Source organism: Lynx rufus, unplaced genomic scaffold (genome assembly GCF_022079265.1).
Source record: "Lynx rufus isolate CCGP_SWC_20201006 ecotype Redwood Valley unplaced genomic scaffold, mLynRuf1.p SCAF_1, whole genome shotgun sequence".
Lineage (NCBI taxonomy): Eukaryota > Metazoa > Chordata > Mammalia > Carnivora > Felidae > Lynx > Lynx rufus.
In genome coordinates this window covers 28337215-28359306 of record NW_025814823.1, presented here as the reverse complement: position 1 = coordinate 28359306, position 22092 = coordinate 28337215, and the positions used below count along the sequence as shown (strand labels likewise).

Genomic DNA, 22092 nt, shown 5'->3' with positions numbered 1-22092 from the left:
CGTGCCGTGGTAAGTGGAAAAATAGACATTCCATTCCACGGAATGGACAAAAAGTCAAGCTTGAATGCCAATTGTCGGTTTCTCAGGATGATTTGTTCTCTAAAATGACTTGTTTTATTTCAGTGCCGTACGGTAAAAATCACTATATTTGGTGATGAGGGAGTCCCAGTGCAGGTAGATGGCGAAGCATGGGTTCAGCCTCCAGGGATTATCAAAATTGTGCACAAAAACAGAGCTCAGATGCTAACAAGGGACAGGGTATGTAAAAAAATATTCTTCTAGATTTTTATCAAGAGTTTTAAAAAATATTCAATTGTTATGAAAAATAGAAACCACGGAAAAATATTTAAATTGTCTCTTAAATCTGACAAGTCATTGTAGTTTTAAATATGAACATTTAATTTTTTAAAAAAGTTAATAGACTATATTTTTATTGTTTCTTTTAGGTTTACAGAGAAATTGATCAGAAAATACTGAGAATTCTAATTCTGTTCCCATATACCTCCTTACCTCACGAACATATAGTCCCTTATTATTAACATGTTGTATTAATGTGGTACATTTATTACAGTTGATGAGCCAATATTGATAATTGTTAACTAAAGTTCATAGTTTACTCTTCATGCTGTACGTTTTATAGTTTTTGATAAATCTGTAATCACTTGTATCTACCATTATAGTATCCTACAGGATAGTTTCACTATCCTAAAAATTCCCTGTCCTCCACCTATCATCCACCACTCCCTCCCTTACCTCAACCCTTGGCAACCATCTACCTTTCTACTGCCTCCACAGTTTTGCCTTTTCCAGAATACATGTTTTAATTAAGGTTACACCCATAACAGATAAGACTGCCAACACCCATCTTATCCATTATGCATGTAAAGATTGAAGCATAAATTGAAGCTGTCTTTTTAAAAACTTTCAGTGATACATTCATTGTCATTGATCACATTACCTATTCTGATAACACTGGAAAACTTTAAGATACCTTTTCTGTATCTTATGATTTCTTTAATGAGGCTTTAGATTAGGAAAACAGCAATAGTTTCAAAGTCATTCATGTAACATCTAAATACACACTTATTTGGGTCTCAGAGCTTCAAACTAACAATTCCTTGCAATATTGATTGTAAATAGGCTTTTGAAAGCACTCTAAAATCTTGGGAAGATAAACAGAAGTGTGATTCCGGTAAACCAGTTCTTCGAACCCATTTGTACATCCAGCATGCCGTTGACTTGGCAACAGAGGAGGTGTCCCAGATGCAGCTATGCTCCCAGGCGGCAGAGGAGCTCATCACTAGGTATGGTGGGCCTGCCGGCTGTGGGCGGGGAGAACTCTAGCCTTGGCAAATGTGCTTTTTTACTTTTGATACATAATTTCAGTTGTTCGTGGGTATCTAAGAGAGATGCATTTACTCCCCTTCCGCATTTGCTGCCTCATTCATGCCTCCTTAAGGACTGCACTCCTTCATTAGACCCCCGCCAACACGTACAGGTGCACACCCTGTGTTCTCTGTCGAACAGACCTTGGACTTCCTGAACCCCAGTGGGGAGCTTGCCTAATGTTACCTAACACACAATGCTCTTTCTGTTATTGTTTATTTCCCCAGTTTTACACAATCTTTACACTATACTACTTACTGATATGTTACCTTGTAATTATTAAATGGTTATGGAATGTAGAAAGAAATGCAGACATTAATCCTGCTTGCAAGGAGGTTTGGGGGTGTGGGGGTGGGAAGAGTCCGAGAATCGGTTTCCAAAAGACATATCCGGAGATCGGGAGACAGCACAGAAATTAATTTTAGTAGACAAAAAGGGAAAAGATTAAACAAACAAGCAAAAAACCAAGTTCCATGAATGTAGAACAGATATAAATCACTATGAGCAGGAGTAAACTTCAATGGAGGAAGGGGGGGTGGGCAACCATGAACAAGTTTCTTACCACCTCTTCACCTAAATCTTCTCTACCAAATGGGGATAATAAGAGCTAACTTTGCACGTCTTTGTGAAGGTTTAATGAGACCCACCGTGTCTTGTCGCATCATGTCTGGCCTATTTAGTGTTCTGGTAGTGGTAGCTATTATATTCTTCCCACACTTCATCTGGTCACTGATAAAAATCTTGAAAAAGAAAAGAAGGAAAGCAAAGCTCTTTAAATATTTGTTAGAAACCTAGAATGTACTAGAAGTTGGGGATATAGGAGAAAAGATATGCATTTCTCCCTATAGCTGGAGACCAACATTCAGAATTAGAATAAAGTATAACTGCAAGATACTAAGTAGCTTAGAAGCAAGGTAAAGGAAAATGAATAGTCAGCTATATGCACAGAACTGCATTATTGTACCTCCCAGCTTCTTATTCACAGAGAGATTAGTTTTAGGGTACTACAAACAACTTCTGTGGACTCCACGTTACAATGGGGTTGTTTTTCTTTCTTTTCCAGGTTGGTGAGGGATAAGTGACAAATAAAATCACTTATATACACAAGGTATACATGTGATAATTTGATATATGTATACAGTGTAAAATAATTACCATAATCTAGCTAATTAACATACGATGGAAAACAATATGGTGGTTTTTCAAAAAATCAAAAATAGAGCTACAGCATTTTCTTGAGACCAAAATATACTTCCTATATTATCTCCCTTGAAACCAAATATACTTCCTATATTAACTTCCTGTCAACTAACCAAATAACCTTATCAAAAAAAGGGAAGTGAAGGTTGGCCAGACTTGCTTTTGGTCAACCTAGTTTGGTTCCCCATATATTCACTAGTCTGTTTGTTTAATTTTGTAAAAGATGAAAATCAGGCTCACTCATCTATTTTCAAAACTTACTCATTTAATATTCAGCAAATAATTTTGAGTCTTTGCTACATGCCAACCTCCATATTAGGCCCTGGGGATGACAAAATGGCTGTGTTGTGGTCCCTCTTCTTAATTTGCTGGCAGGGTAGTAGGGAAAAATGTGGCCAAAGGACTTACAAGACTCACAGTGGGGCACTGTGGATGAACAGAGGAGGCCACAAAAGTAAGGGAGGGCTGCCTGGAAGAAGTGATCTCCCAGCCAAGTCTTGGGTGGAGAGTAAGAGAAGGAGCATTCTAAACATGGGAACAAGCCTGGGCAGAGGCCCAGAGGAGTGTGAGTGCATAGTATTTTTAGGAAATCTCAGGAAACTAGGGTGGCATGGTATATGTGATAGAGTGGGATATGTGGATGGAGAGGTGAAGAAGAGCCAAGTCTTTATCAGAATGTTTCTGGAAGCAATGTGGAGTGTTGTCTGCAAGACAGCAAAGCAGGGGCAGGGTGAACACTCTTGGAATGGTCCTGATAGGAAACAGCTGATTGAGGTAATAGAGATGGGAAGAAGAGAGACTTAAGATAGATTAGGATCTAAACTTGCTAAATGGCCTGAATTATGAGACAGGGCGACTCTAAGGTTTCTACCAAATGGCTGGATGGATTATGGAGCCTTTCAAGGAACCATAGGATTCAGGAGGAAAAGGAGATTTGAGAGGGGAAAATGACAGGGTCTATGTTGGACTTACAGAATTTAAACTACATTGGAAATTTCTAGATTTAGTAGGCAGTCGAAGTATTCATCTGAAATCGATTTACCTTTTTTCCTTTGTTTGAAAGTTAGAATAACTTTTACCCACCTCTGTCCTTCTGATAAATGTCCCATTCTTCATCATTTCTCAAGATTATTGGTAGCAATACTGAGACGACATTTGCAAATTCCTTTGTGGCTTGGATATCAATTGTATCATCTTTAAGATTTAAACTCTTTTCCTTTACTTTTGGTTCAACCATACAGGACTAGTCTCTTCTCTTGTGTGTAGCTCATTCTCCTTGAAGATGCCAGAAACAAAGGATTTGAATAGTTTGGCTTTCTTGCTTATCTGCAAACTTTCCATCATTTTCTAGCAATTGGTGGAACTTTTCCTCCTTTCTCTTCTTTGGCCTGAGTGCCCTCCAGGATCCTGTCTGTTCAGGACATTCTTGAAGGTTGAGATTCTAGAGGACTGTGGCACAACAGGCTTTGGAACTGATGGACATAGATTCAAATCCTAGCTCTATTACTTAATTAGCTTTGTATGCATACTGAATCTCTCCAAGCCTCAAGGTCTCCATCTATAAAGTAGAGAAAATTCATCACAGCTACCTTTTAAGTTGTGAATATTAAATTAGATAATGTCTGTAAAGAACTTTAGCAATAGATGACAAATACAGCAATGTTCTTCCCTTAATCCATTCTGTTTCTTTCTAGTCGAAGCTTCAATGAATAAAAGATTAAGTTTCTGCTCCCGACATTTGGGACCTGTCTCACTTTACAATGATACTTCAAAATGAAGTGTTCTTATATTTTGTTCTTCCAAATAGCACTTCAATATGCTTATCTGTGATGCTCAGCCTAACTTTTCCTATTAAGATTTTTGGTTTAGTATTCTTTGTCGCAATGGGGTTTGAAGTTTTTAAATTTACCCTTTGTTATTCGTAATTGAGCACTCATTAAAAAATTTTCCATAATGACATTATTATTATTATTATTATTACTTGCCTTAGTGTACCACTTCTGCACTTGAGAAAAATCAGCAGTGCTCAAAGTTTTTTTGGTTCGTCTGCTTTACTTTTGCTTTCAGGATCTGTGACGCAGCCACCATCCATTGTCTTTTGGAACAAGAACTGGCCCACGCTGTGAATGCGTGTTCCCACGCACTGAATAAAGCCAACCCACGGTTCCCAGAGGTGAGGAGCTCATGGTACATTCTTATTCTACGGATTGTTTGGTATTACACATGTATTTCGATGCTATACAATGTGCCACACCCTTTGAAAAACATACATCTAGAAGAGTGTCTGCCAGAAGCTTATGGTAAATCTGTGCCCACATTTTTCCTGATTTTTCTTTTCCTGCCATTTTTCCATTCCTGCTCTTAAATTCTCTTCTTCCCGCCCCCCCCCCCCACACACACACACACACTTCACTCTCAGTCATCTGTCACCTTGCCATCTTCCTTCCCCTCGTTCTGTTCAGGCTGCTACCATTCCTCCTTGTCCTCTCTTTCACCTTGTCCCCTACACCTTGATGTGGGCACAGGTAGATACTATGTATTTTATTAGCGATGTTTATTCATTGTTGAAGTTGTACACAGAAGCTATTCTCACTTCATTTTGTTCTACTAAACTGGTAATGTTTAATGTAGAGACTACAATTTTTTAACTTCTGTAAACTTTTTAATGTACACATTAATAGTGAATAAAAGGGATACAATATAACTCTCTTGAAATGTGATTCACAGTACAAGACTGTAGGGTACAGAAAACTGATATAGCATCATTTTATTCTTTTTAATTACTGGATGGAAGTCACCTAAATTAATAGATAAGTGCTAAAAAAGCAATCTGGTTGGAACTTCTGAGAGTCAAAGTCAGTGGATAGAACTGACTATGATCTGATAATGCCCCTTTAAGGCATCGTTTCCTTTGACTTAACTTTTTTGTGGGAATATGTGTATGTTGTTGGGAGCAGGCACACGTTTGTATGTAGGAGATATGGTCCTGAGTGTCTCAGTACAGTCAGAGCATTTGTTTGGTTCTGTGCTGTAAAGGTCAGAAGAAGTAATCATACTAACAAACATGAGTGTGAAGTTATTCAATGGCAATACAAATTTGGTAGGTTTTTAAAAAACATTTGTGATGTGAATTTCTTGGAAGAATAAAATTTAAGGTATTTGCTGATGATTGAATCCCAATTTAATACAGAACTACTTGTCTTTGATGTGTTGTTGTGTTTTTTTCTAGAGTCTTACGAGAGACACTGCCACCGAAATAGCCATCAATGTGAAGGCACTGTATAATGAAACAGAATCTTTACTAGTTGGCAGGGTTCCTTTGGTAAGGAGAAAACGACTGATAACACAAGAATGATGATCAATGTATGGGCCTCCCTTTCAGTCAGGAGCATGCATTCATCAGATTCTAAGGCAGGATCAGCCTTCTGGCCTCCATCCTTACAGCTTTCTCTGTACCTAGCTTTTGCCTTCAGGAAAGGACATGGCTAAACCAGGGAGTAATGATTCAGACTAACAGGAGAAGTTTCCCCTCGCATATGCCATCGTGTTTTTATGCAGTTCTACTGTCCCCAGTCAGCTTTGATAGATTTGAAACATGATATTTTGAAATGTGATTGGTATGATTTTTCGATTTGCTTAAAGGGCAACTCTTTCTAGACTGGATGTTTCAAGAACTAAATTCAAGAACTAGCCATATCCCTAGATTAACTCAGAGTGGTCCTGGAAATCAAGTTTAGGGCAGGTGTGAATCTAACCACAGTCCATGGACCTCAAGCATAAGTGCTACAGTGGAACTGTTCCACAGACATCCTGTTTGGTTTGCCCAGAGTCTGACCGGTCAGCCTTTCTTCTCTCCCCTTTTTCAAATGTTCTAGAATATTGGGTCTTCTTGTCACCTAGTGTTCACTTGTGGGTTTTCACACGTGCTGTCCTAACTGTGTAGAAAGCCTAAATGTGTTAGCTGTTTTTAACTTCCTTGTAACAATTCTGATTAACTGATTGGTGGTGATCTTAAAACATTTCTCTTGACTAATATTATCTCTTGCTTTGGAAAATACACACCTAAATAAAAGTGGTAGTAAAAGTCATAGTGTCTGGCCTAGTGGGAAAATGGGAGGTGTGTCACAGGCTAGCTAGCCAACTAAGTGACTGTGGTTGGAATTTCTGTTTGCTGGGGGTCCAGATGAGCATCCTTGGAGCATCTTCTACTCCAAGAAGAGTGAATATATAAAGGTTGAATGGTGTCCATTGCTCTTACCCACCTCCAGAGGAAGCTGAAATAGAAGTTCCTTGGGTCACAGGTGGCTGCTGATGCTTTGGCTGTGAAGAAAAACTTTTAGGAGGAAACGTTGGTTATCTTTTATGATAAAACCAATGGAACATTTTGCCAATTCTTGGAACTTCTGTCATTAACCGGAGTCTTTTTGCTGCTTTTCTAAAATGTGTCCAATGAAATCCAATGAGCTGTGACTTTGGTCCCAAGTTTAGGTCAAGGACATGTATTTTTTGCCTTATTTGAAACATGATTAAGATAACTTATGATTGACGAGAACTAGAAGCATAAGTTATTCTGTATTTTAGCTCTCTACTTTGAAAGTACCCTCTGAGTGTTAGTTGGTTAATATTTATTAATTACATTATGTTAATATAGAAGGAGCACCCACTCAGACTTTTAATCATTTCAGTCTGTTTCTGTCATTGTCAAATGTGGGTGTTTGGTTTAAAATGTATACCAGTGAGTTTTTCCATAACCTTTGATAACATTGATGTGAAAATACAGAGTCACTCATATTCGAGATCAACTAAGGTTTACACTTCATTTTGCTTCTTGAATAAATGTATAATACCATTTTATCAATTTTATAAGGCATATATTCTTAGACTCAAAGGAAAATGGTGAATTTTACATGACAAACTGGAGAATCTCCAAATTTTTATTAACTGCTAGAAATGGCAAATACCTTGAATAACAGGGCGGGGGGGGGGGGGAAGAATGACCATAATAAATAACAGTAACATTTTCTCTGAACTTTAAGTGTAAAATTCTGCAAGCCTATATGTAGGTACTCTACAATTTTAAAGTGGTTTATGGAAGTATTGATTAGCTGGAATAGACCTTAGAAATAATCTTTATACTATTTTAGGAAGAAACTAAGACTCTTAAAATCAGCCAGCCTTCCTTTGGTTGCATAGTTAGTAACAAGTAACTGGAATGTAGTCACCTCCCTTCCCGACCTACACATAACAGTATTTCACCTTTACCATTGAATTTCTACATGCTTTTTAATAACTGTTTCAAATAAGTGGGAAATAGGTGACTGGTTAAATTCTCTATAAAGTTTCCAAAACCCCTTCCAGATTTCAAACCATGTAGCTTTTGCCCTTATTTTGACAACAGCTTTTTGTCATAAATTTTTCTGAGATTCATGGGTTCCCCCCCCCCTTAAACTTATTCTTCTATTTCTCCAGGAGATTTCTGTACCAGCCAGTTCTTATTATGTGACATGTTTTTGACCAAGTTTTAAAATAGCATTATTTGGTTACGTAGTGACCTATGGAAATCAGAAGGATTTCTGCCTCAAATAAGTAGAATAGTGAGATTACTTACCAGAATGCCGCAGAATAGATGGATGGATGCATGGTTTGGAAGGGAGGGAGAGGAAAGAATTTACATAGGAAATAAACAAACAAAAAAAAACCAACACCACCACCCATACTTTTTTTTTCTGTGACATTATTAAAGTCACACTGACTACTTATATTGTCTTTGGGAAGTACAGATAAATCAATTCAGATTTTTTTTAAATGAGCTCAATATAAAATAATGTGTTCTCTTTTCTATATTCCTTCATATTACCAACAACAATAACCTAGCCTAGTAAGAGTTGAGGATGTCTGCTAGAAAAATAAAATATGTTTATTCTGTTTGAGATTGGTCACTGAGACTTGTTTTGTTTTGTTTTGTTTTTTAACCTGCTGGTAAATAGCACTTAGAATCCCCACATGAAGAGCGGGTATCTAATGCCTTACATTCTGTGGAGGTGGAGTTGCAGAAGTTAACAGAGATTCCTTGGCTTTATTATATCTTACATCCAAACGAAGATGAGGTATGTAAAATCTGGCCTGTTTCTTTGTAAGTGTAGACTTTCTGACAATAGAATTTGAAATCATCTTTTGAAAAAGGGACATTCCAGGGAAAACGAATTCTGGACGCTACTTTCAAATGTGCTGTTCTTGAACAAGCAAGAAAAGGCTTTCCTATGAACAGAGGTATCTTCGGGGAATCAGTACATGTTCGGTAGTACATAACATTGTACACTTTTATTTTAAGGAGTGTTTTGCATTTATTCCTGCATTGTCATTTCAGCAGTGTTTTGCATTTATTCCTGCATTGTCTGTAATATCAGAGTGAGTTTTTCTTCTCTTAATGTCCTGAGAAAATTCTCTTCTTGCTCGACCCGAACAGGAACCCCCCATGGATTGCACCAAGAGAAACAGCAGAAGCACAGTATTTCGTATAGTGCCAAAATTTAAAAAGGAAAAGGTTCAGAAACAGAAGACAGGTTCACAGCCTGGTAGGTGATCCACACTGGAAGGGAAAGTATTACATTATGGAAAAAATAACTTATTAAAGCAGTGTCACCAAGGTGATGAGAATGTTCTGGAACTATTAGTGGTGACCATTGCACTTTACAAATGTACTAAATGCTGCTGAATTGTATACCATAAACCGGCTAAAATGGAGAGTTTTGTGTTCGTTTTACCATAATAAAGTAAATCATATCATACTCAAGCAAAGTCCAAAAACCAGTAAGAGCCTGTAGTTATGATGCACACAAGAAAACGAGGTTTGCTTGTACTCTCTTCAGTGGACATCAGTGCATCTGTTTAGATGGTCCTTTGTCTTGCTTAACAATTCAAGGCATCAGTGGATAACTTGTTTCTCGTCAGAGTTCAAAATCGAGATTTTCATAAATGAAATATAGAAACTTGCTAAATATATCTTTTAACTTGCTAAATATATCTTCTACCTAAAGTTACCTGTTCTTTTTCTCCTGTTTCAAAGACTTACTACACCATTTCATTCCCTCAGTAATGACAATCTACTGTGACATTTGCATTCTCAAGCGAAGATTAAACTCTGCCTTTGATGTTGTTTGTCTTGTTCCCTTTCCACCTTCCCCTAGAAATTAACGTTAATGCTGCACTGGTGCTAAAACACCTTCAAGTTCTGTGTATGGGACAGTAGGTGCCTTTCATAATCAAGCCATTTTATAATTCTTCCGAGTTAGCTAACTCCTTTTAAAAAGTGATACATGACCTTATTTTTGACAATCGTAGAGCAGCTATTGAAGGGCATTTTAAAACCAAATAGGGCAAATAAATAATCTTTAATTCAGCTAAGCAACGTTGAATAAAATGTATACAACCACGATTATGTACATTGGAAAATAACAATCCAACAAATCTTAGAAGCATTGACGGCATTTAGAGGACATTAAAATGATCTAACAACACGTTTGGTGCTGTAATTATCAATAATTATAATTATAAATAGTAATAGAATCAATAAAGGCGATACTTGAAGACAGCAAGACCCAAAACAGAAGTTTGTGTAAAATTCAGTACCCTGTTTCAGATTTCATATTTTGATTAGCGTTTGTAGCTAATTAAATTAAATTAGTGCCATATATGGTCTTAAAGAAATCATCAGAGCTTATTTTGATCTTGTACTATTTATCCTAATCATGAGAAATACATTTTTTATTCCTATTGTGTAGTTTGGGTGCCCAGCAGTGAATGTTTTTGCCTAGTCAGACCTTTGTGTTGATTGATGGTCTGTAACCTGCATGGGGAACAATGAAATTGGAGTTTTGTTGAAACAACACCTTTAACCTTTCCCTTTGCTAGCACTGCCCGCTGTACTCTGTTTTGCATCTTCTTTGGCCAACCTTTGCTTTGTAATGCATTGAGCATGTAGAAATTAAGGGGGTTTTGCTCTTAACTTTGGTAGTTCAAAAATGGGGCACAGAGGAAGTTGCTGCTTGGCTGGATCTGCTCAGTTTGGGAGAGTACAAAGAAATCTTCATCCGTCATGACATCAGAGGGGCTGAACTTTTGCATCTGGAAAGGCGAGATCTTAAGGTATTTCCTTTGTGCTACTCTTCTGCTTTTGAAAATTTCCTGGCAAAACAGAATCCTTTATCCTGCACCTCTTTTGTTATGTGCTTCTAGCTTGGCTTATGTTATGCAAATGTGCAGTAATCTAATATGCATTGTCCTGTGGTTGGAGTTCCTCTGCTTTTTAAACAAGAATGTCAGCAATATTTTCCTATCAAAAATCATTCTCTGATTATTGTAGCTAAAGCTTAGCATGAAGTTAGTAATTTTTCTCTGCATCCATGCATACGGCTGTTCCTGTGCTAATATTTCCAAATGGCTCATGTTTCCATCAGCTCACTTTATTGAGTCGGCATGAAAGGTGGTAATTGTTGCTGAAGACGACTTAAAAATCTAACCAAAGGTTAACAACTAAAAATCAATTGAAAATACCAGTAACAAAGTCTTCCTAATATATGGAACTAAATAAGGGACTCACAGCAGTGGCTACTTAGAGTCCTCTGATTTTGTTGTGTTTCTGATTGCCCTTTCAGAAGTCACGTGAACAACTAGACCAATAAATTCAAATGCCCTTCCCATGATTTACTGTTAAAATTGTATTATGCTCAAAAATAAATGTATTATTTTCTTTAGTAAATGAAGTAAAAATTATGCTTTACTCTTGCTGGAATGCAGCTTAGAGCCCCTTTGTCATTTATGACCAGAAAGAATATCATTAATTAGCGGTAAGCAGTGGTTCTCTTGGATTTTTCAGGTGGAGACTGCCAGTGGCCAAAGTAGAGTATTCTTTCTTAAGGTTGGGAGTAGAATTTTGTCATCTTATATTTTCTTACCAAACGCTGCCATTTTAAAATTCCAAGATTGAGTAATAAGAAAATGACAAAGCCTTTGATATATTTTGGAGTGATCCTTTTCCAGTAGGCCAGGTTCTGATTCTCATGGAATTATGGTACAGTAAATCCCTAACAAATTTGTGAACTGTTGTGCCTTTATCTATAAATACGGTAGCAGAGATCTTTGAACAATGTATGGGTAATCTGTAGGATTTTATAAAGCAGAGTCATACAGTTTTAGCACATTAAAAGTGGACACCATTTATATGTAAATGTTTTTTAACCAGAATAATAATAAAGAAGTAGATTAATTAATTATCACAGTTGAGAGTCCCAAATCTGGAAAAAACCAAAATATACAGTGCTAAAGTTCATAGAGTAAAGATTGGCTTCAAAACGTGGAATGAGTGCACAAAAAAATAAATGTAAGGCATCATTGTATCTAAGGATAGCTTCTCATATCCTTGGCAGGCAGCAATATTTATTGACTAGCTACTGATTGATATGCTATGCCAGTCTCTCTTTACATTTCATTTGCCATGAGTAAGCGTATATTAAAGGAAAAGACTGTATGTGTATGTATATATAAATATATCTCTGTATGTTATATATATGTATATGCACCTATAAGCATACAAATAGACACACACATACACAGTGAGCAAAGCAAATATTTGCAGAATGAAGAAACAAAGCTCATATGTATGCAAAGTCAAAGTTAGAGTGATAGGACTTGGCTAGAAAAAAGTAAGAGTAAAAAGGAAATGGTTAAGAATTATTTTAGTAAATTTTCTCTTTAGCTTTTCATGGAACTTTTTGGTCTACTTTGTTTTTATTATTTTTAAAAATTTTTTTAATGTTTATTCATTTTTGAGAGACAGAGACAGAGCATGAGTGGGGAGGGGCAGAAAGCGAGGGAGACACAGAATCTGAAGCAGGCTCCAGGCTCTGAGCTGTCAGCACAGAGCCCAACGCGGGTCTCGAAGTCACGGGCCGTGAGGTCATGACCTGAGCTGAAGTCAGACACTTAACTGACTTGGCTACCCAAGCACCCCTACTTTGTTTTTATTTTTAATACAAACTACATTCTTTCCCTTATAACTTGTCTTTTGGAAATCTGTATTGACACTGTCCTTTTTAACTCTTTTGGTTCTAAAACACGGTCTGAGGGAATGAGAAAAGGAAAATAATCTTACGGAAAGAACCAGCTGTCGGACAAAGCCTTCATGAAGGTAGAAGATGAGCTCCCCTTGCTCTCTGGGTGTAGCTGTAAGAGGGAGCAGACTTTTTGGCATAAAGTCTACCAATGTTGGTAAAGGATTACCTACTCCCTGGGTAATCTTACCCATTTCCATTGCTTCAGGTATGGTCCATGAATATGGCAGTGGCTCACAGGGTTGTATTTCCAGCCCTGACCTCATTTGAGAGCTCTAGGATTATATCACCACCTCTACTTGAAACTTGCCTATCACACAGGGGTGTCAGTCTTCACGTGTCAAAAACCAAACCTCTATTCTGCTGTCCCACTCCAGCCCTGCCCCTCCTCACTACCCCTCCTCACCTAGCTAACTCCTGCTCAGATCTTGGCTCAAGTGTTACTTTCTTCTTAGCAAGACGACTAGAGATAGCAATGTGACCCTGTAAAGGTGGGAAAGGAAAAATATTTCTAAGGTGCTTTAGCAGACATATAAACTGATTACGTTATTTCACCCCCAGGAAGACAGTAGGCAAAAGTGAGGGACACCAAAGAAAATGGTAAAGATCCAGTGGTTTTGTTTGTGTGGTTGGTTTTTGTTTTTTTCCATTTGGAAAGTTGCATATGTGTGGCTTCAAAGGTAACTGAATGTCTACAAAGTATGTTTTTGCCAAATCAGGCCTATTCATCCAAAGAAAGAAAAGGCCACTAATAAAGAATATGAAAAAATAAGAAAGGTGTAATAGATGTCATGGCATAACTTTATCACAGCCTAACTCCTAGAAGACATGAGAGTATTGAACTCAAAATAAAGAAAATACAGCTAGGAGTTAGTATAACTCTATGGAAAACATTCATCTCATTACACCAAATTGGTAATTCTGAGGAGAGTCTGCCTCTCCCAGAGAAGTTTTTATTCTCAAGAATACAATGTGCATATGGCCTGAAATAAAATATTTAATATTAAGTGTATTTATTAATCAGATAATTATGTTAGCAAAGCAGAAAGAATATTTAAATATCCCACTCAAATAAAAGAATCGAAATGCAACTGTAAATGCATTTATATCTCAAAGTTAGGTAGCAGGAGCAGCTATCTTTCTTTAGGTTTTGGTCTTGCTTTTGAGTTTGCTATTTTAGCACACACTTCCTTAAGACTGGTTATGAATGACCCAGTGTTGGGGCACCTGGGTGGCTCAGTCGGCTAGGTATCCGACTTCGGCTCAGGTCATGATCTCATAGTTCGTGAGTTCGAGCCCTCCACTGGGCTCTGCGCTGACAGTGCAGAGCCTGGAGCCTGCTTCAGATTCTGGGTCTCCCTCTCTCTCTCTGCCCCTCCCCACCCCTGCTCACACTCTGACTTTCTCTCTCTCTCAAAAATAGACACTAAAAAAAATAAAAATAAAAAAGAATGACCTGGTGTCATATGAGAAAATATTTTTCAGGGTCAGTTACATATTGTAGAAGCATGACCTAGAAATGATCTCAGGCTGGAAAAGAGTACTTGCTGTAGAAAAAGTATTTTCTAGAAAGATTCAAAATTGTCAGAAAAAAAAAGTGTCAGTAGCATTACTGCTATAGAATTCAAAGAGCCCATAAAGTGTGTGGAAGAGAGAGCACATGTGTGCACGCACTTCAAATACTCTGATCTATTTCATTTAAAGCTTAAAAATAAATAATGCTCTTAGCCTACAAAATAGAATGGATATTTGGAATCTTTATCTTCTCAGACACATGATTTTGTGGTACCTCATAATCCTGTTTTCGATGCTACTTTGGAAGCCATCTTTTTGCTAATTTTCAAATATACCAAACCCTCTGTTTTACTCAGAATTTGTTTGACTTCACCTGTTAGCAAATTGATCATACTCATTACACTTAAATTAACTATGGCGGTGGGTGATGGTGGCTGATTGGCTCAGTCGGTTTAGCATCCGACTCTTGATTTCGGCTCAGGTCATCATGATCTCAAGTTTCATGAGTTCGAGCCCCACATTGGGCTCTGTGCTGACAGTGAGGGACCTGCTTGGGATTCTCTCTCCCTCTCTCTGTGCCCCTCCCCTGCTTGCTCTCTGTCTCTCTCTCTCTGTCTCTCTCAAGATAAATAAACATTTTTTAATAAAAAAAATAAAAGCTAATTAAACAAAAAAGAAATTACAGGGTTTGGAGGCCTTCACCCTTTCTTTTAGTTTTTCAGGTAGTGAGCATCATGGCTGTCTTGTATGCATCTCCTTCCTTCCTGCAACAAGTATTTCTTTGCCAGGTGCCTGCTGTGTGCTGCACACTCTGGAACCATCCTCCACTTCTGAAAGCTAAATATTGAATTCTTGGCTCTTTATAGAAAGACAGTTCTGTAAGAAACAAGGAGAGTTCTGAGGCAAAGGAGCCACGAGTGTTTTGAGGAAAAGCATCAACCCACAGAGAGCTATGTTTATGTAATTTTTTTATACTTCTGCATTACAAAGTAGAAAGGATATTTAAATAGACCACTCAAATCAAAGACTCTAAATGTAACTGTAAATGCATTTAAATTCCACATGTAGGTGGTGGCCACTAATATCTTTCTTTAGGATTAGGCTTTACTTTTAAGTTTACTACTTTAGGAAGGATGTTCATGGTTGCCTTAGGACTAACTGTGGATGCCCTGATGTCACATGCCACTTTTCTCAGAGATCCCAAAAGGACCTGTGTTTTAAAAAGAAGAAGAATAGGAGAAACCAATTTTGACTCTTAAAGAATTGTATTGTGTATAATTTATGATAGTGTTAACGTTTAAGAGTTTGTGTAGGATGCGATTTTTTTTTACTGGTTGGCAATTTTTGCTTTATAAATTGACTTTTATAGTTTTTGCTTCCTAAATCATTGATTATAAACTAAACTTAATGAACTGGATGCTAATTATACTATTTGCTGGTGAAATATTTAAACCTCGGTCTTCTCTGGTCAATAAACTTCTTTCTTTTCCTTCTCTTTCTTTTTTCTTTTTCTCTTTCCACCTTTTTTCTCTTTCTTTCTTTCTTTCTTTCTTTCTTTCTTTCTTTCTTTCTTTCTTTCTTTCTTTCTTTTCTTTCAGGACCTGGGGATAACGAAAGTGGGCCATATGAAGCGAATTCTCCAGGGAATTAAAGAGCTTGGAAGGAGCACTCCCCAGTCTGAGGTGTAATCACATTGGTGCTATTCCTTGGAAGGGAAGTAATTGCTACTTAATACAAAGCTCTTGGAAGCAGTTGTCTGTTTCTGTAGTCTTCTGCCTAGAAAAGTAAGCACCACTGAGCACCTCTGTGGCTTGATATTTTGCTGTGGGTGAAAATTTTGATTTGAGGTATTAGAAAATATTTTCGTGCCAAAAAAATACATTCCACAAAGCCATTTCCTTATTGTGCAAACTTGACATGTTAAAATATGCTCATATAAGTAAGAAGGTAGGAGGAATCTGAGACAATTGCATTGTCTAAAAGATGGAAATGTTTACTTTCCTTAAACCTGGTCAGATGGAATGTTCTTACTCTGTGACTGCATAACAATATGTGGCTAAAACTCTTAGGTTTCACTATTGGAGGCATTGGCTTCTTCCTTAAAATAGTTGGTTAGGAGATTAAGATGTAAATTAAGCTGTGTTTTGAATGTTAGATGGGTATCGCCTCACTTTGCTAGCATTCAGTGGTCATAGAATATGGTTAAAACCCCTCAAATATTATGAATGAATGCAAATCTTAATGCACGACATTCCTGCCTGAATTGTCTTTCTTTTTCTTGCATGTCACATGTAATATCTTAAAACCTGGCTTCCATGTCAGTTTTAATGTAATTTAATTTATTACTGCCTAAGTACCTTTTTGTTGGTTAAAGGCACTTTTCTGTTCTTTGATGTGGGATTTTGGATAAATATTCTGTATCTGAGAATTTGTGAACACGTGCCTGTGCCATAATCAACAAATGATACACATTTTATGCAAGCCAATTTTATTTCACTCTATTATCAACACTAGGTATGCACAGTAGGAAAATTTTCTGGATATTTTCATAAAAGTATGTGTTCTATTGCCGAACAAAACTTGTTATAGCTTCCCAAACCAAAATTCCCACATTTTGTTCTTATCTTTGGTTTTAATTTAGTGTTTATTCAATACTCTGTTTGTATTTATAATATAGTGGGCTGTTGACATCCAGTTTTCTGAAGGTCTCAGCTGGGGTTTGTATACTGATCGTATGCCGATTGGTCACCCAGACTTATCCACTAGCTAGAGTGACTACTGACACAACTTCCCAACAAGAGATTTACATTTTTTCTTAAGGGCTTTTATCTCATCTCATTCTTATACCATTATTACTATTATCTCACCTAATTCTTATATCAGGCAGGTATTATTTTCTTGTTTCTAAACCACTCTACTTCAGTGTAGCTCAGTACGAGTCAACATTACAATTATCAAATCTTTGAAAGCCAAAGGCATACTTGTTAAAAAGTCACCAAAATATCCTCAGACCATCTTTCTTTAGGCGTTATGTACCAAAAATTAATTGTAATATTTCAAAATCTCCTATATAAGAGAAGTAAACAGGGTATTGACCCAGTGGTAACAATTTTCATGAAGTAGCCTTCTAAGCAGGTGCTCTGTAGATACAAATACACACACATACACATATACACATATATGTGTCTGTACACATATACCGTGTTTGTATATTCATGCTTAACACACATAATCTTGAAATGTACTCTCACTGATATTTTCTAGACAATTATTTGCCAAATGCTTAATGAGAAATATTAACGGGAAAGCACTTAAAGTGAACTATTGTCAGACATAATTTAATTGTATCAAAGAAGTTTAAACATTTGACACTTTATTCTTATTTATACATTGCATATTTACTAGTAAAATCACAAAATTAAGACATCTTAAAAATAAATGAGCCTGATGGGTTCCTGACCAAATATGTCTGACTATATATTCTACCTGTCTAAGTTGTGAATAAATAGAAAATTTTCAAAGGAAATTATATCAAGTAGCATGAAAGAGTAAAAAACCACTCACTTAGTAAGTGTATTGTTACCCTCATCTATGAAATCAAAGGGCTTCTCTTCCAGTCCCTTGATAATCCGCACCCCCTGTCCCCTGCAAGTTGTCCCGCTCTCTTCCAGGCACTTCCCTGTGAAATTAAAATAGAGATGGCAGAGTCTCGGAATTCTGCTGAGGACACAGATACCTGTCCAGCTCTACCAAAAAGAGAAATGTAGGTGCAGAGAGGCATGGGACTCACCAATGAATTTTGGGTTGATTTTCACTCACCCAAAATACCCCTTTGCCAACAGAAGAGACTTAAGCTATTACATGTTCAGAATTTGAGAGTAAGATGTAAATGATTAATTTTTTTTGGCTGATGGTGATCTTTTTACTCTTAGGTAATAACTCTTTATGTTGTAAAACCTCAGTTAATAGACTCTTAACTAGAGTTTTCCTGCAGATGGCTTTTGGATGAGGAAAATCCTTTAAAATGACAATTTCAGTATCTTTTTTTTTTTTTTTTTTGTCGTTAAATTAGAGCAATCTTTCCTGTATGCTTTGTCTATGCATGGCTGTGTAGGACCCACATGACTTTGCCCACACCTGTTTGCCAAGATGGTATCCTCAGAGCCTCCTTAGGCCCCTGTCAGCCTCACAGAGGAGCCAGCTTCTTACAGTAGATGGAGCTATAAATAGAAAGTAGAAAGAGCTTCTCTCTGGGAGGTGATCCCAGCTCAGGGGAGTGCAGTTGTGGCCTCTGTACCCTGATCCATTCAGAAGCTGAGGTGAGAAGCTTAAGCCTACTCTTGACTGTCAGCTGTAACTGTACTGTTCCTCCCCGCTATGCTCTCCCACACCTGGATAATTTGGGAGAGGTGAAGGGGAATCACAGCCAGCATCCATTTCCTTCAAGTCTTATTTCCGTGAGGAAGAACTTGGCTTTTTTTTTTTTTTAAGATTTTATTTTTAAGTAATCTCCCTACGCAACATGGGCCTTGACTCACAACCCCGAGACCGAGTCACATGCTACAGTGACTGAGCCAGCCAGGCATTCCAAAACTTGCTTTTCAAGAAGGAAAGGGACAGGGTCAGGCCTAAGTAAAATTTCAAAGGACTCAATTCTTCCCTTCAGTGTTATTCCACCTCCCTTTCTGAGTTTCCTTGCCAGCTTTTGGCCTCCCATTTCCCACATGCCCAATGCAGTGATGGTTGCTCAGATTCTCACTACTCTTTGGTACCTTTTCTTCATCAACTTCCATACTACAGAATGACTGCTTTCACCTCTCCCCGCTTGAGTGCCTGTTGCGGATCCTCTGAACAAAGTGCTAGGAAGAAAACAATTTAAAGAAAACGAATTTTACAGTTCACATTTTAAAAAAGGAAACTTGCTAATCTAAATGAACGGATGGGTTAGATGATTTCGGGACCGTGATATAGATTGCTCTGGCTGAGAAGAGATGACCTGTGAATGTTGAGACCCTTGCTGTCCAGTATTATAGGCACTTAGCCACATGTGGCTGTTTAAATTTACATTAATTTAATTAGAAAGTTAATTTCTCCATTGCACCAGCCACGTTTCAAGTGCGCAGTAACTACAATAGACAGTGCAGGTGTTAAACATTTCCATCATTGCAAAAATCGTACTGGCCAACACTGGTCTAGATCATTGCTACTCAAACGTGGTCCCTGGGCCAGCAGCACCCATGCCACCTGGGAGCTTATAGAAATGCAGAATTTCAGGTCCCCTCCAGACCTACTGAATTTCAATCTTCTTTGTAAACAAGATTTGGTGGTGGTTAGCACTGGCCTAGCCACATTTTATCGCTCCCAGATATTAAGGATCCGAATGCTTCAAAAAGCCCTCAAATAGCTCACTCCCCAACCCACTACTTCCTAGAAATCCCAGAAAGGAGCTTTAGCTCATTCATCACCTTTGCTAAGTTTTCTTCTGAATGCTTATTCCTAATTCTGGTTCTAGATAAACCCTGCCTACCCAGGAGTTGTATTTGGGTAGCTAAGATAGAAAGGGGATGGGCTAGCAGGCGTAACTGGCCTCTCTCCAGCTCCCTACCTCATGTTGAAGTCACTAACAATCTACGTTTGCTCAGTTTCTTCCTAATGTCACATTCTCATTTGTTCACAACTTAAGTCACAGGGAACATTTCAGAAGAATATGTAAGGAGATAAGTAAAGACCAGGTCAGTCTCCTACAGCTCGTACATTTCACTTTCTCTTATCATCAGATTATCCTGTTGACGTAGTTCATGCTTGAGGATACAAACAGCACACACACATTAAATGAACCAGTAAGCATGGAAAAAAAAAAAAAAAAGAGCCAAAATGATTCCAAGTAAAGTGAATGTGTCATTAAAGCTCTCGGGAAGGCATGTTTTGCTGGACTTTTTTTTTTTTTAATGCTAATTTATCTTGATTTTCAGACAGTTAATAGTTCCTTAAAATAGTACCTGAGATATATTTTGATCCTCAAAATACAAATTATTTTATTCTGTAATAAGATCTTTCCCAATGATATATTGTCAGTAATCCTTCACTTAATAATTTTTACATATTGATATCATTTACCAAAACATTACTGGCTACAGATTCTTTAGCTAATTTTAATGAATAAAGAGGGCACCACTTGAGTCTTGATAGAAGTTATTTTTAACAGGCATCAAGAAAGAAAATATTCATGCAAAGCTATGACTTAGAAAATTACAGCGGAAACTTACATATACATCATTTCTAAAGTACATTATCTGTTATTTCTGACTGAACTGACAACACAGTGGACTCTCATGTTCTACACATGTGAATCCTACATGGATATAGTTTTTCACTAAAGTTCCTTAAATGTTACATCTCTCAACCTTGAGATTTAGGATCTCTCCTGCCCTCTTCCTGCCAAACGAACTCATCCTGCATTTTTCAGATGCAAGTTGGGTAAAACCATGGGTTCAGAGTTTGATAATAATACAAGAGGCAGTTTTAAAACACCAAGCTTTTAAAGTCAGTTGGAAAGAGTGAAAAGTGAAGATTCCTCAAATACTAACTATTGGTCAATGGAATAACCTCTCTGGGCAGTTCCCACAGCACTCGGTAGCCTCACCTCTCCCCCTCTGGCTTCCCCTTGCCGAGGGCCATGGAGCCTGGAACCCGTCTCTGCTATGGCATCTCCCAGGTGACTTTTGTGTAGCAATCTCCGTGTCAGATGGGTAACACAATGCCTCTGCAATCGGATGCCTTCTTAAAGAAACACGCAAAACTTTAAAAAGGCAAAGATTATTGGTTTTTATAATACCCAAAGGATTCTTTACCTTTATTATTGTTCCTCTTTGTTATTGTCTCCAGATTTTGTTTTGAGATATTTCTGTTAGAAGAAAAAACTGTAAATGTTTATCATTACAGAGAACAGAGAGATAAAAGACAGCTGGACTGTACCTATTTCTATACTTCTTTCTGTTATTTTCGGGAAAATAACTTTTACAGTAACTGAGACTTCGTTAAACTCAGTAACAATGTTTAAGATAAAGACCCATATTACTACTGTAGATGGACAGATTGATTCCCCTTATGTAACTAAGATCTTCTATTTACATATATTTATATCTTCTCTCTTAATTTCTTATGCACATCCAAGTTTAAGTTGGAAAAATAGAAACCAAGCCACTACTTAAAAGCTATAAAAACTCCACCTAAAATATTTCATTTTAGCTACAAGTTATTCATTGTATAGGAATTTATAAATAGCCTGGGTATTTCATAGGAACTGCATTTCAAGAGTAAATTAACCGTACCTAAAAGAACATAGGGATACTTTTAAAATGCATTAAGATAAGTTTCATATTCCATTGATGATGCTATTGAAGTAGGATAATGCAGTTAGATAAACAAGCTAAAAAGAAAAAGAATATATTTTGTGGTCCTTACTGTTTGCACTATTGTTTACCACAGGTTAGCCATATCTCTTTGTATATTCTAAGTATTAAGCTGATATGTAGCTAAAGATTTCTTACAGTTCTGGTAACTGGTAACTAGTGCTGTGAAAGGTTTTGGTATTGTAACATTCCCAGTTTTGTGAGTTATATATTGTATATTGAAGATGATTAATAAATTGGAGTAATATATTTATCTAGAGCTGGGAAGATATGATAATTATTTTCAAATCTTCACGTAAGTTGTATCAAATTTGTTTCTTCCTCTTAAGTGAGATAAAAGTCTCACTTTTGTGTTAAAATGTCTATTTATACAACAGGTTTCTCCTTTTACTGGTTTTATTAATTTTCATATTAAAATTTTTCTTATCTTTTGATACCAAAATAATTATCCTGCTGGTTATTCAAACTGC

At 37.1% G+C, this 22092-nt stretch overlaps 1 protein-coding gene across 3 annotated transcripts in view; it reads left to right on the top strand.

Moving 5' to 3' along the window:
- DGKH (diacylglycerol kinase eta) overlaps positions 1–21390 on the top strand; it is a 177323-nt gene extending 155933 nt beyond the window's left edge. For 2 of the 3 annotated variants that reach the window (XM_047080318.1, XM_047080309.1), the window contains exons 24-30: positions 124–258; positions 1141–1304; positions 4654–4759; positions 5816–5908; positions 8574–8693; positions 9053–9161; positions 15809–21390. In XM_047080318.1, coding sequence (XP_046936274.1) covers positions 124–258; positions 1141–1304; positions 4654–4759; positions 5816–5908; positions 8574–8693; positions 9053–9161; positions 15809–15861 — 780 coding nt within the window. In that variant the 3' untranslated portion in view covers positions 15862–21390. Of the gene's footprint in view, positions 1–123; positions 259–1140; positions 1305–4653; positions 4760–5815; positions 5909–8573; positions 8694–9052; positions 9162–10600; positions 10732–15808 lie in introns of all 3 variants that reach the window. The other variant, XM_047080327.1, reaches the window with a different exon arrangement.
- Positions 21391–22092: the final 702 nt, after the last annotated feature.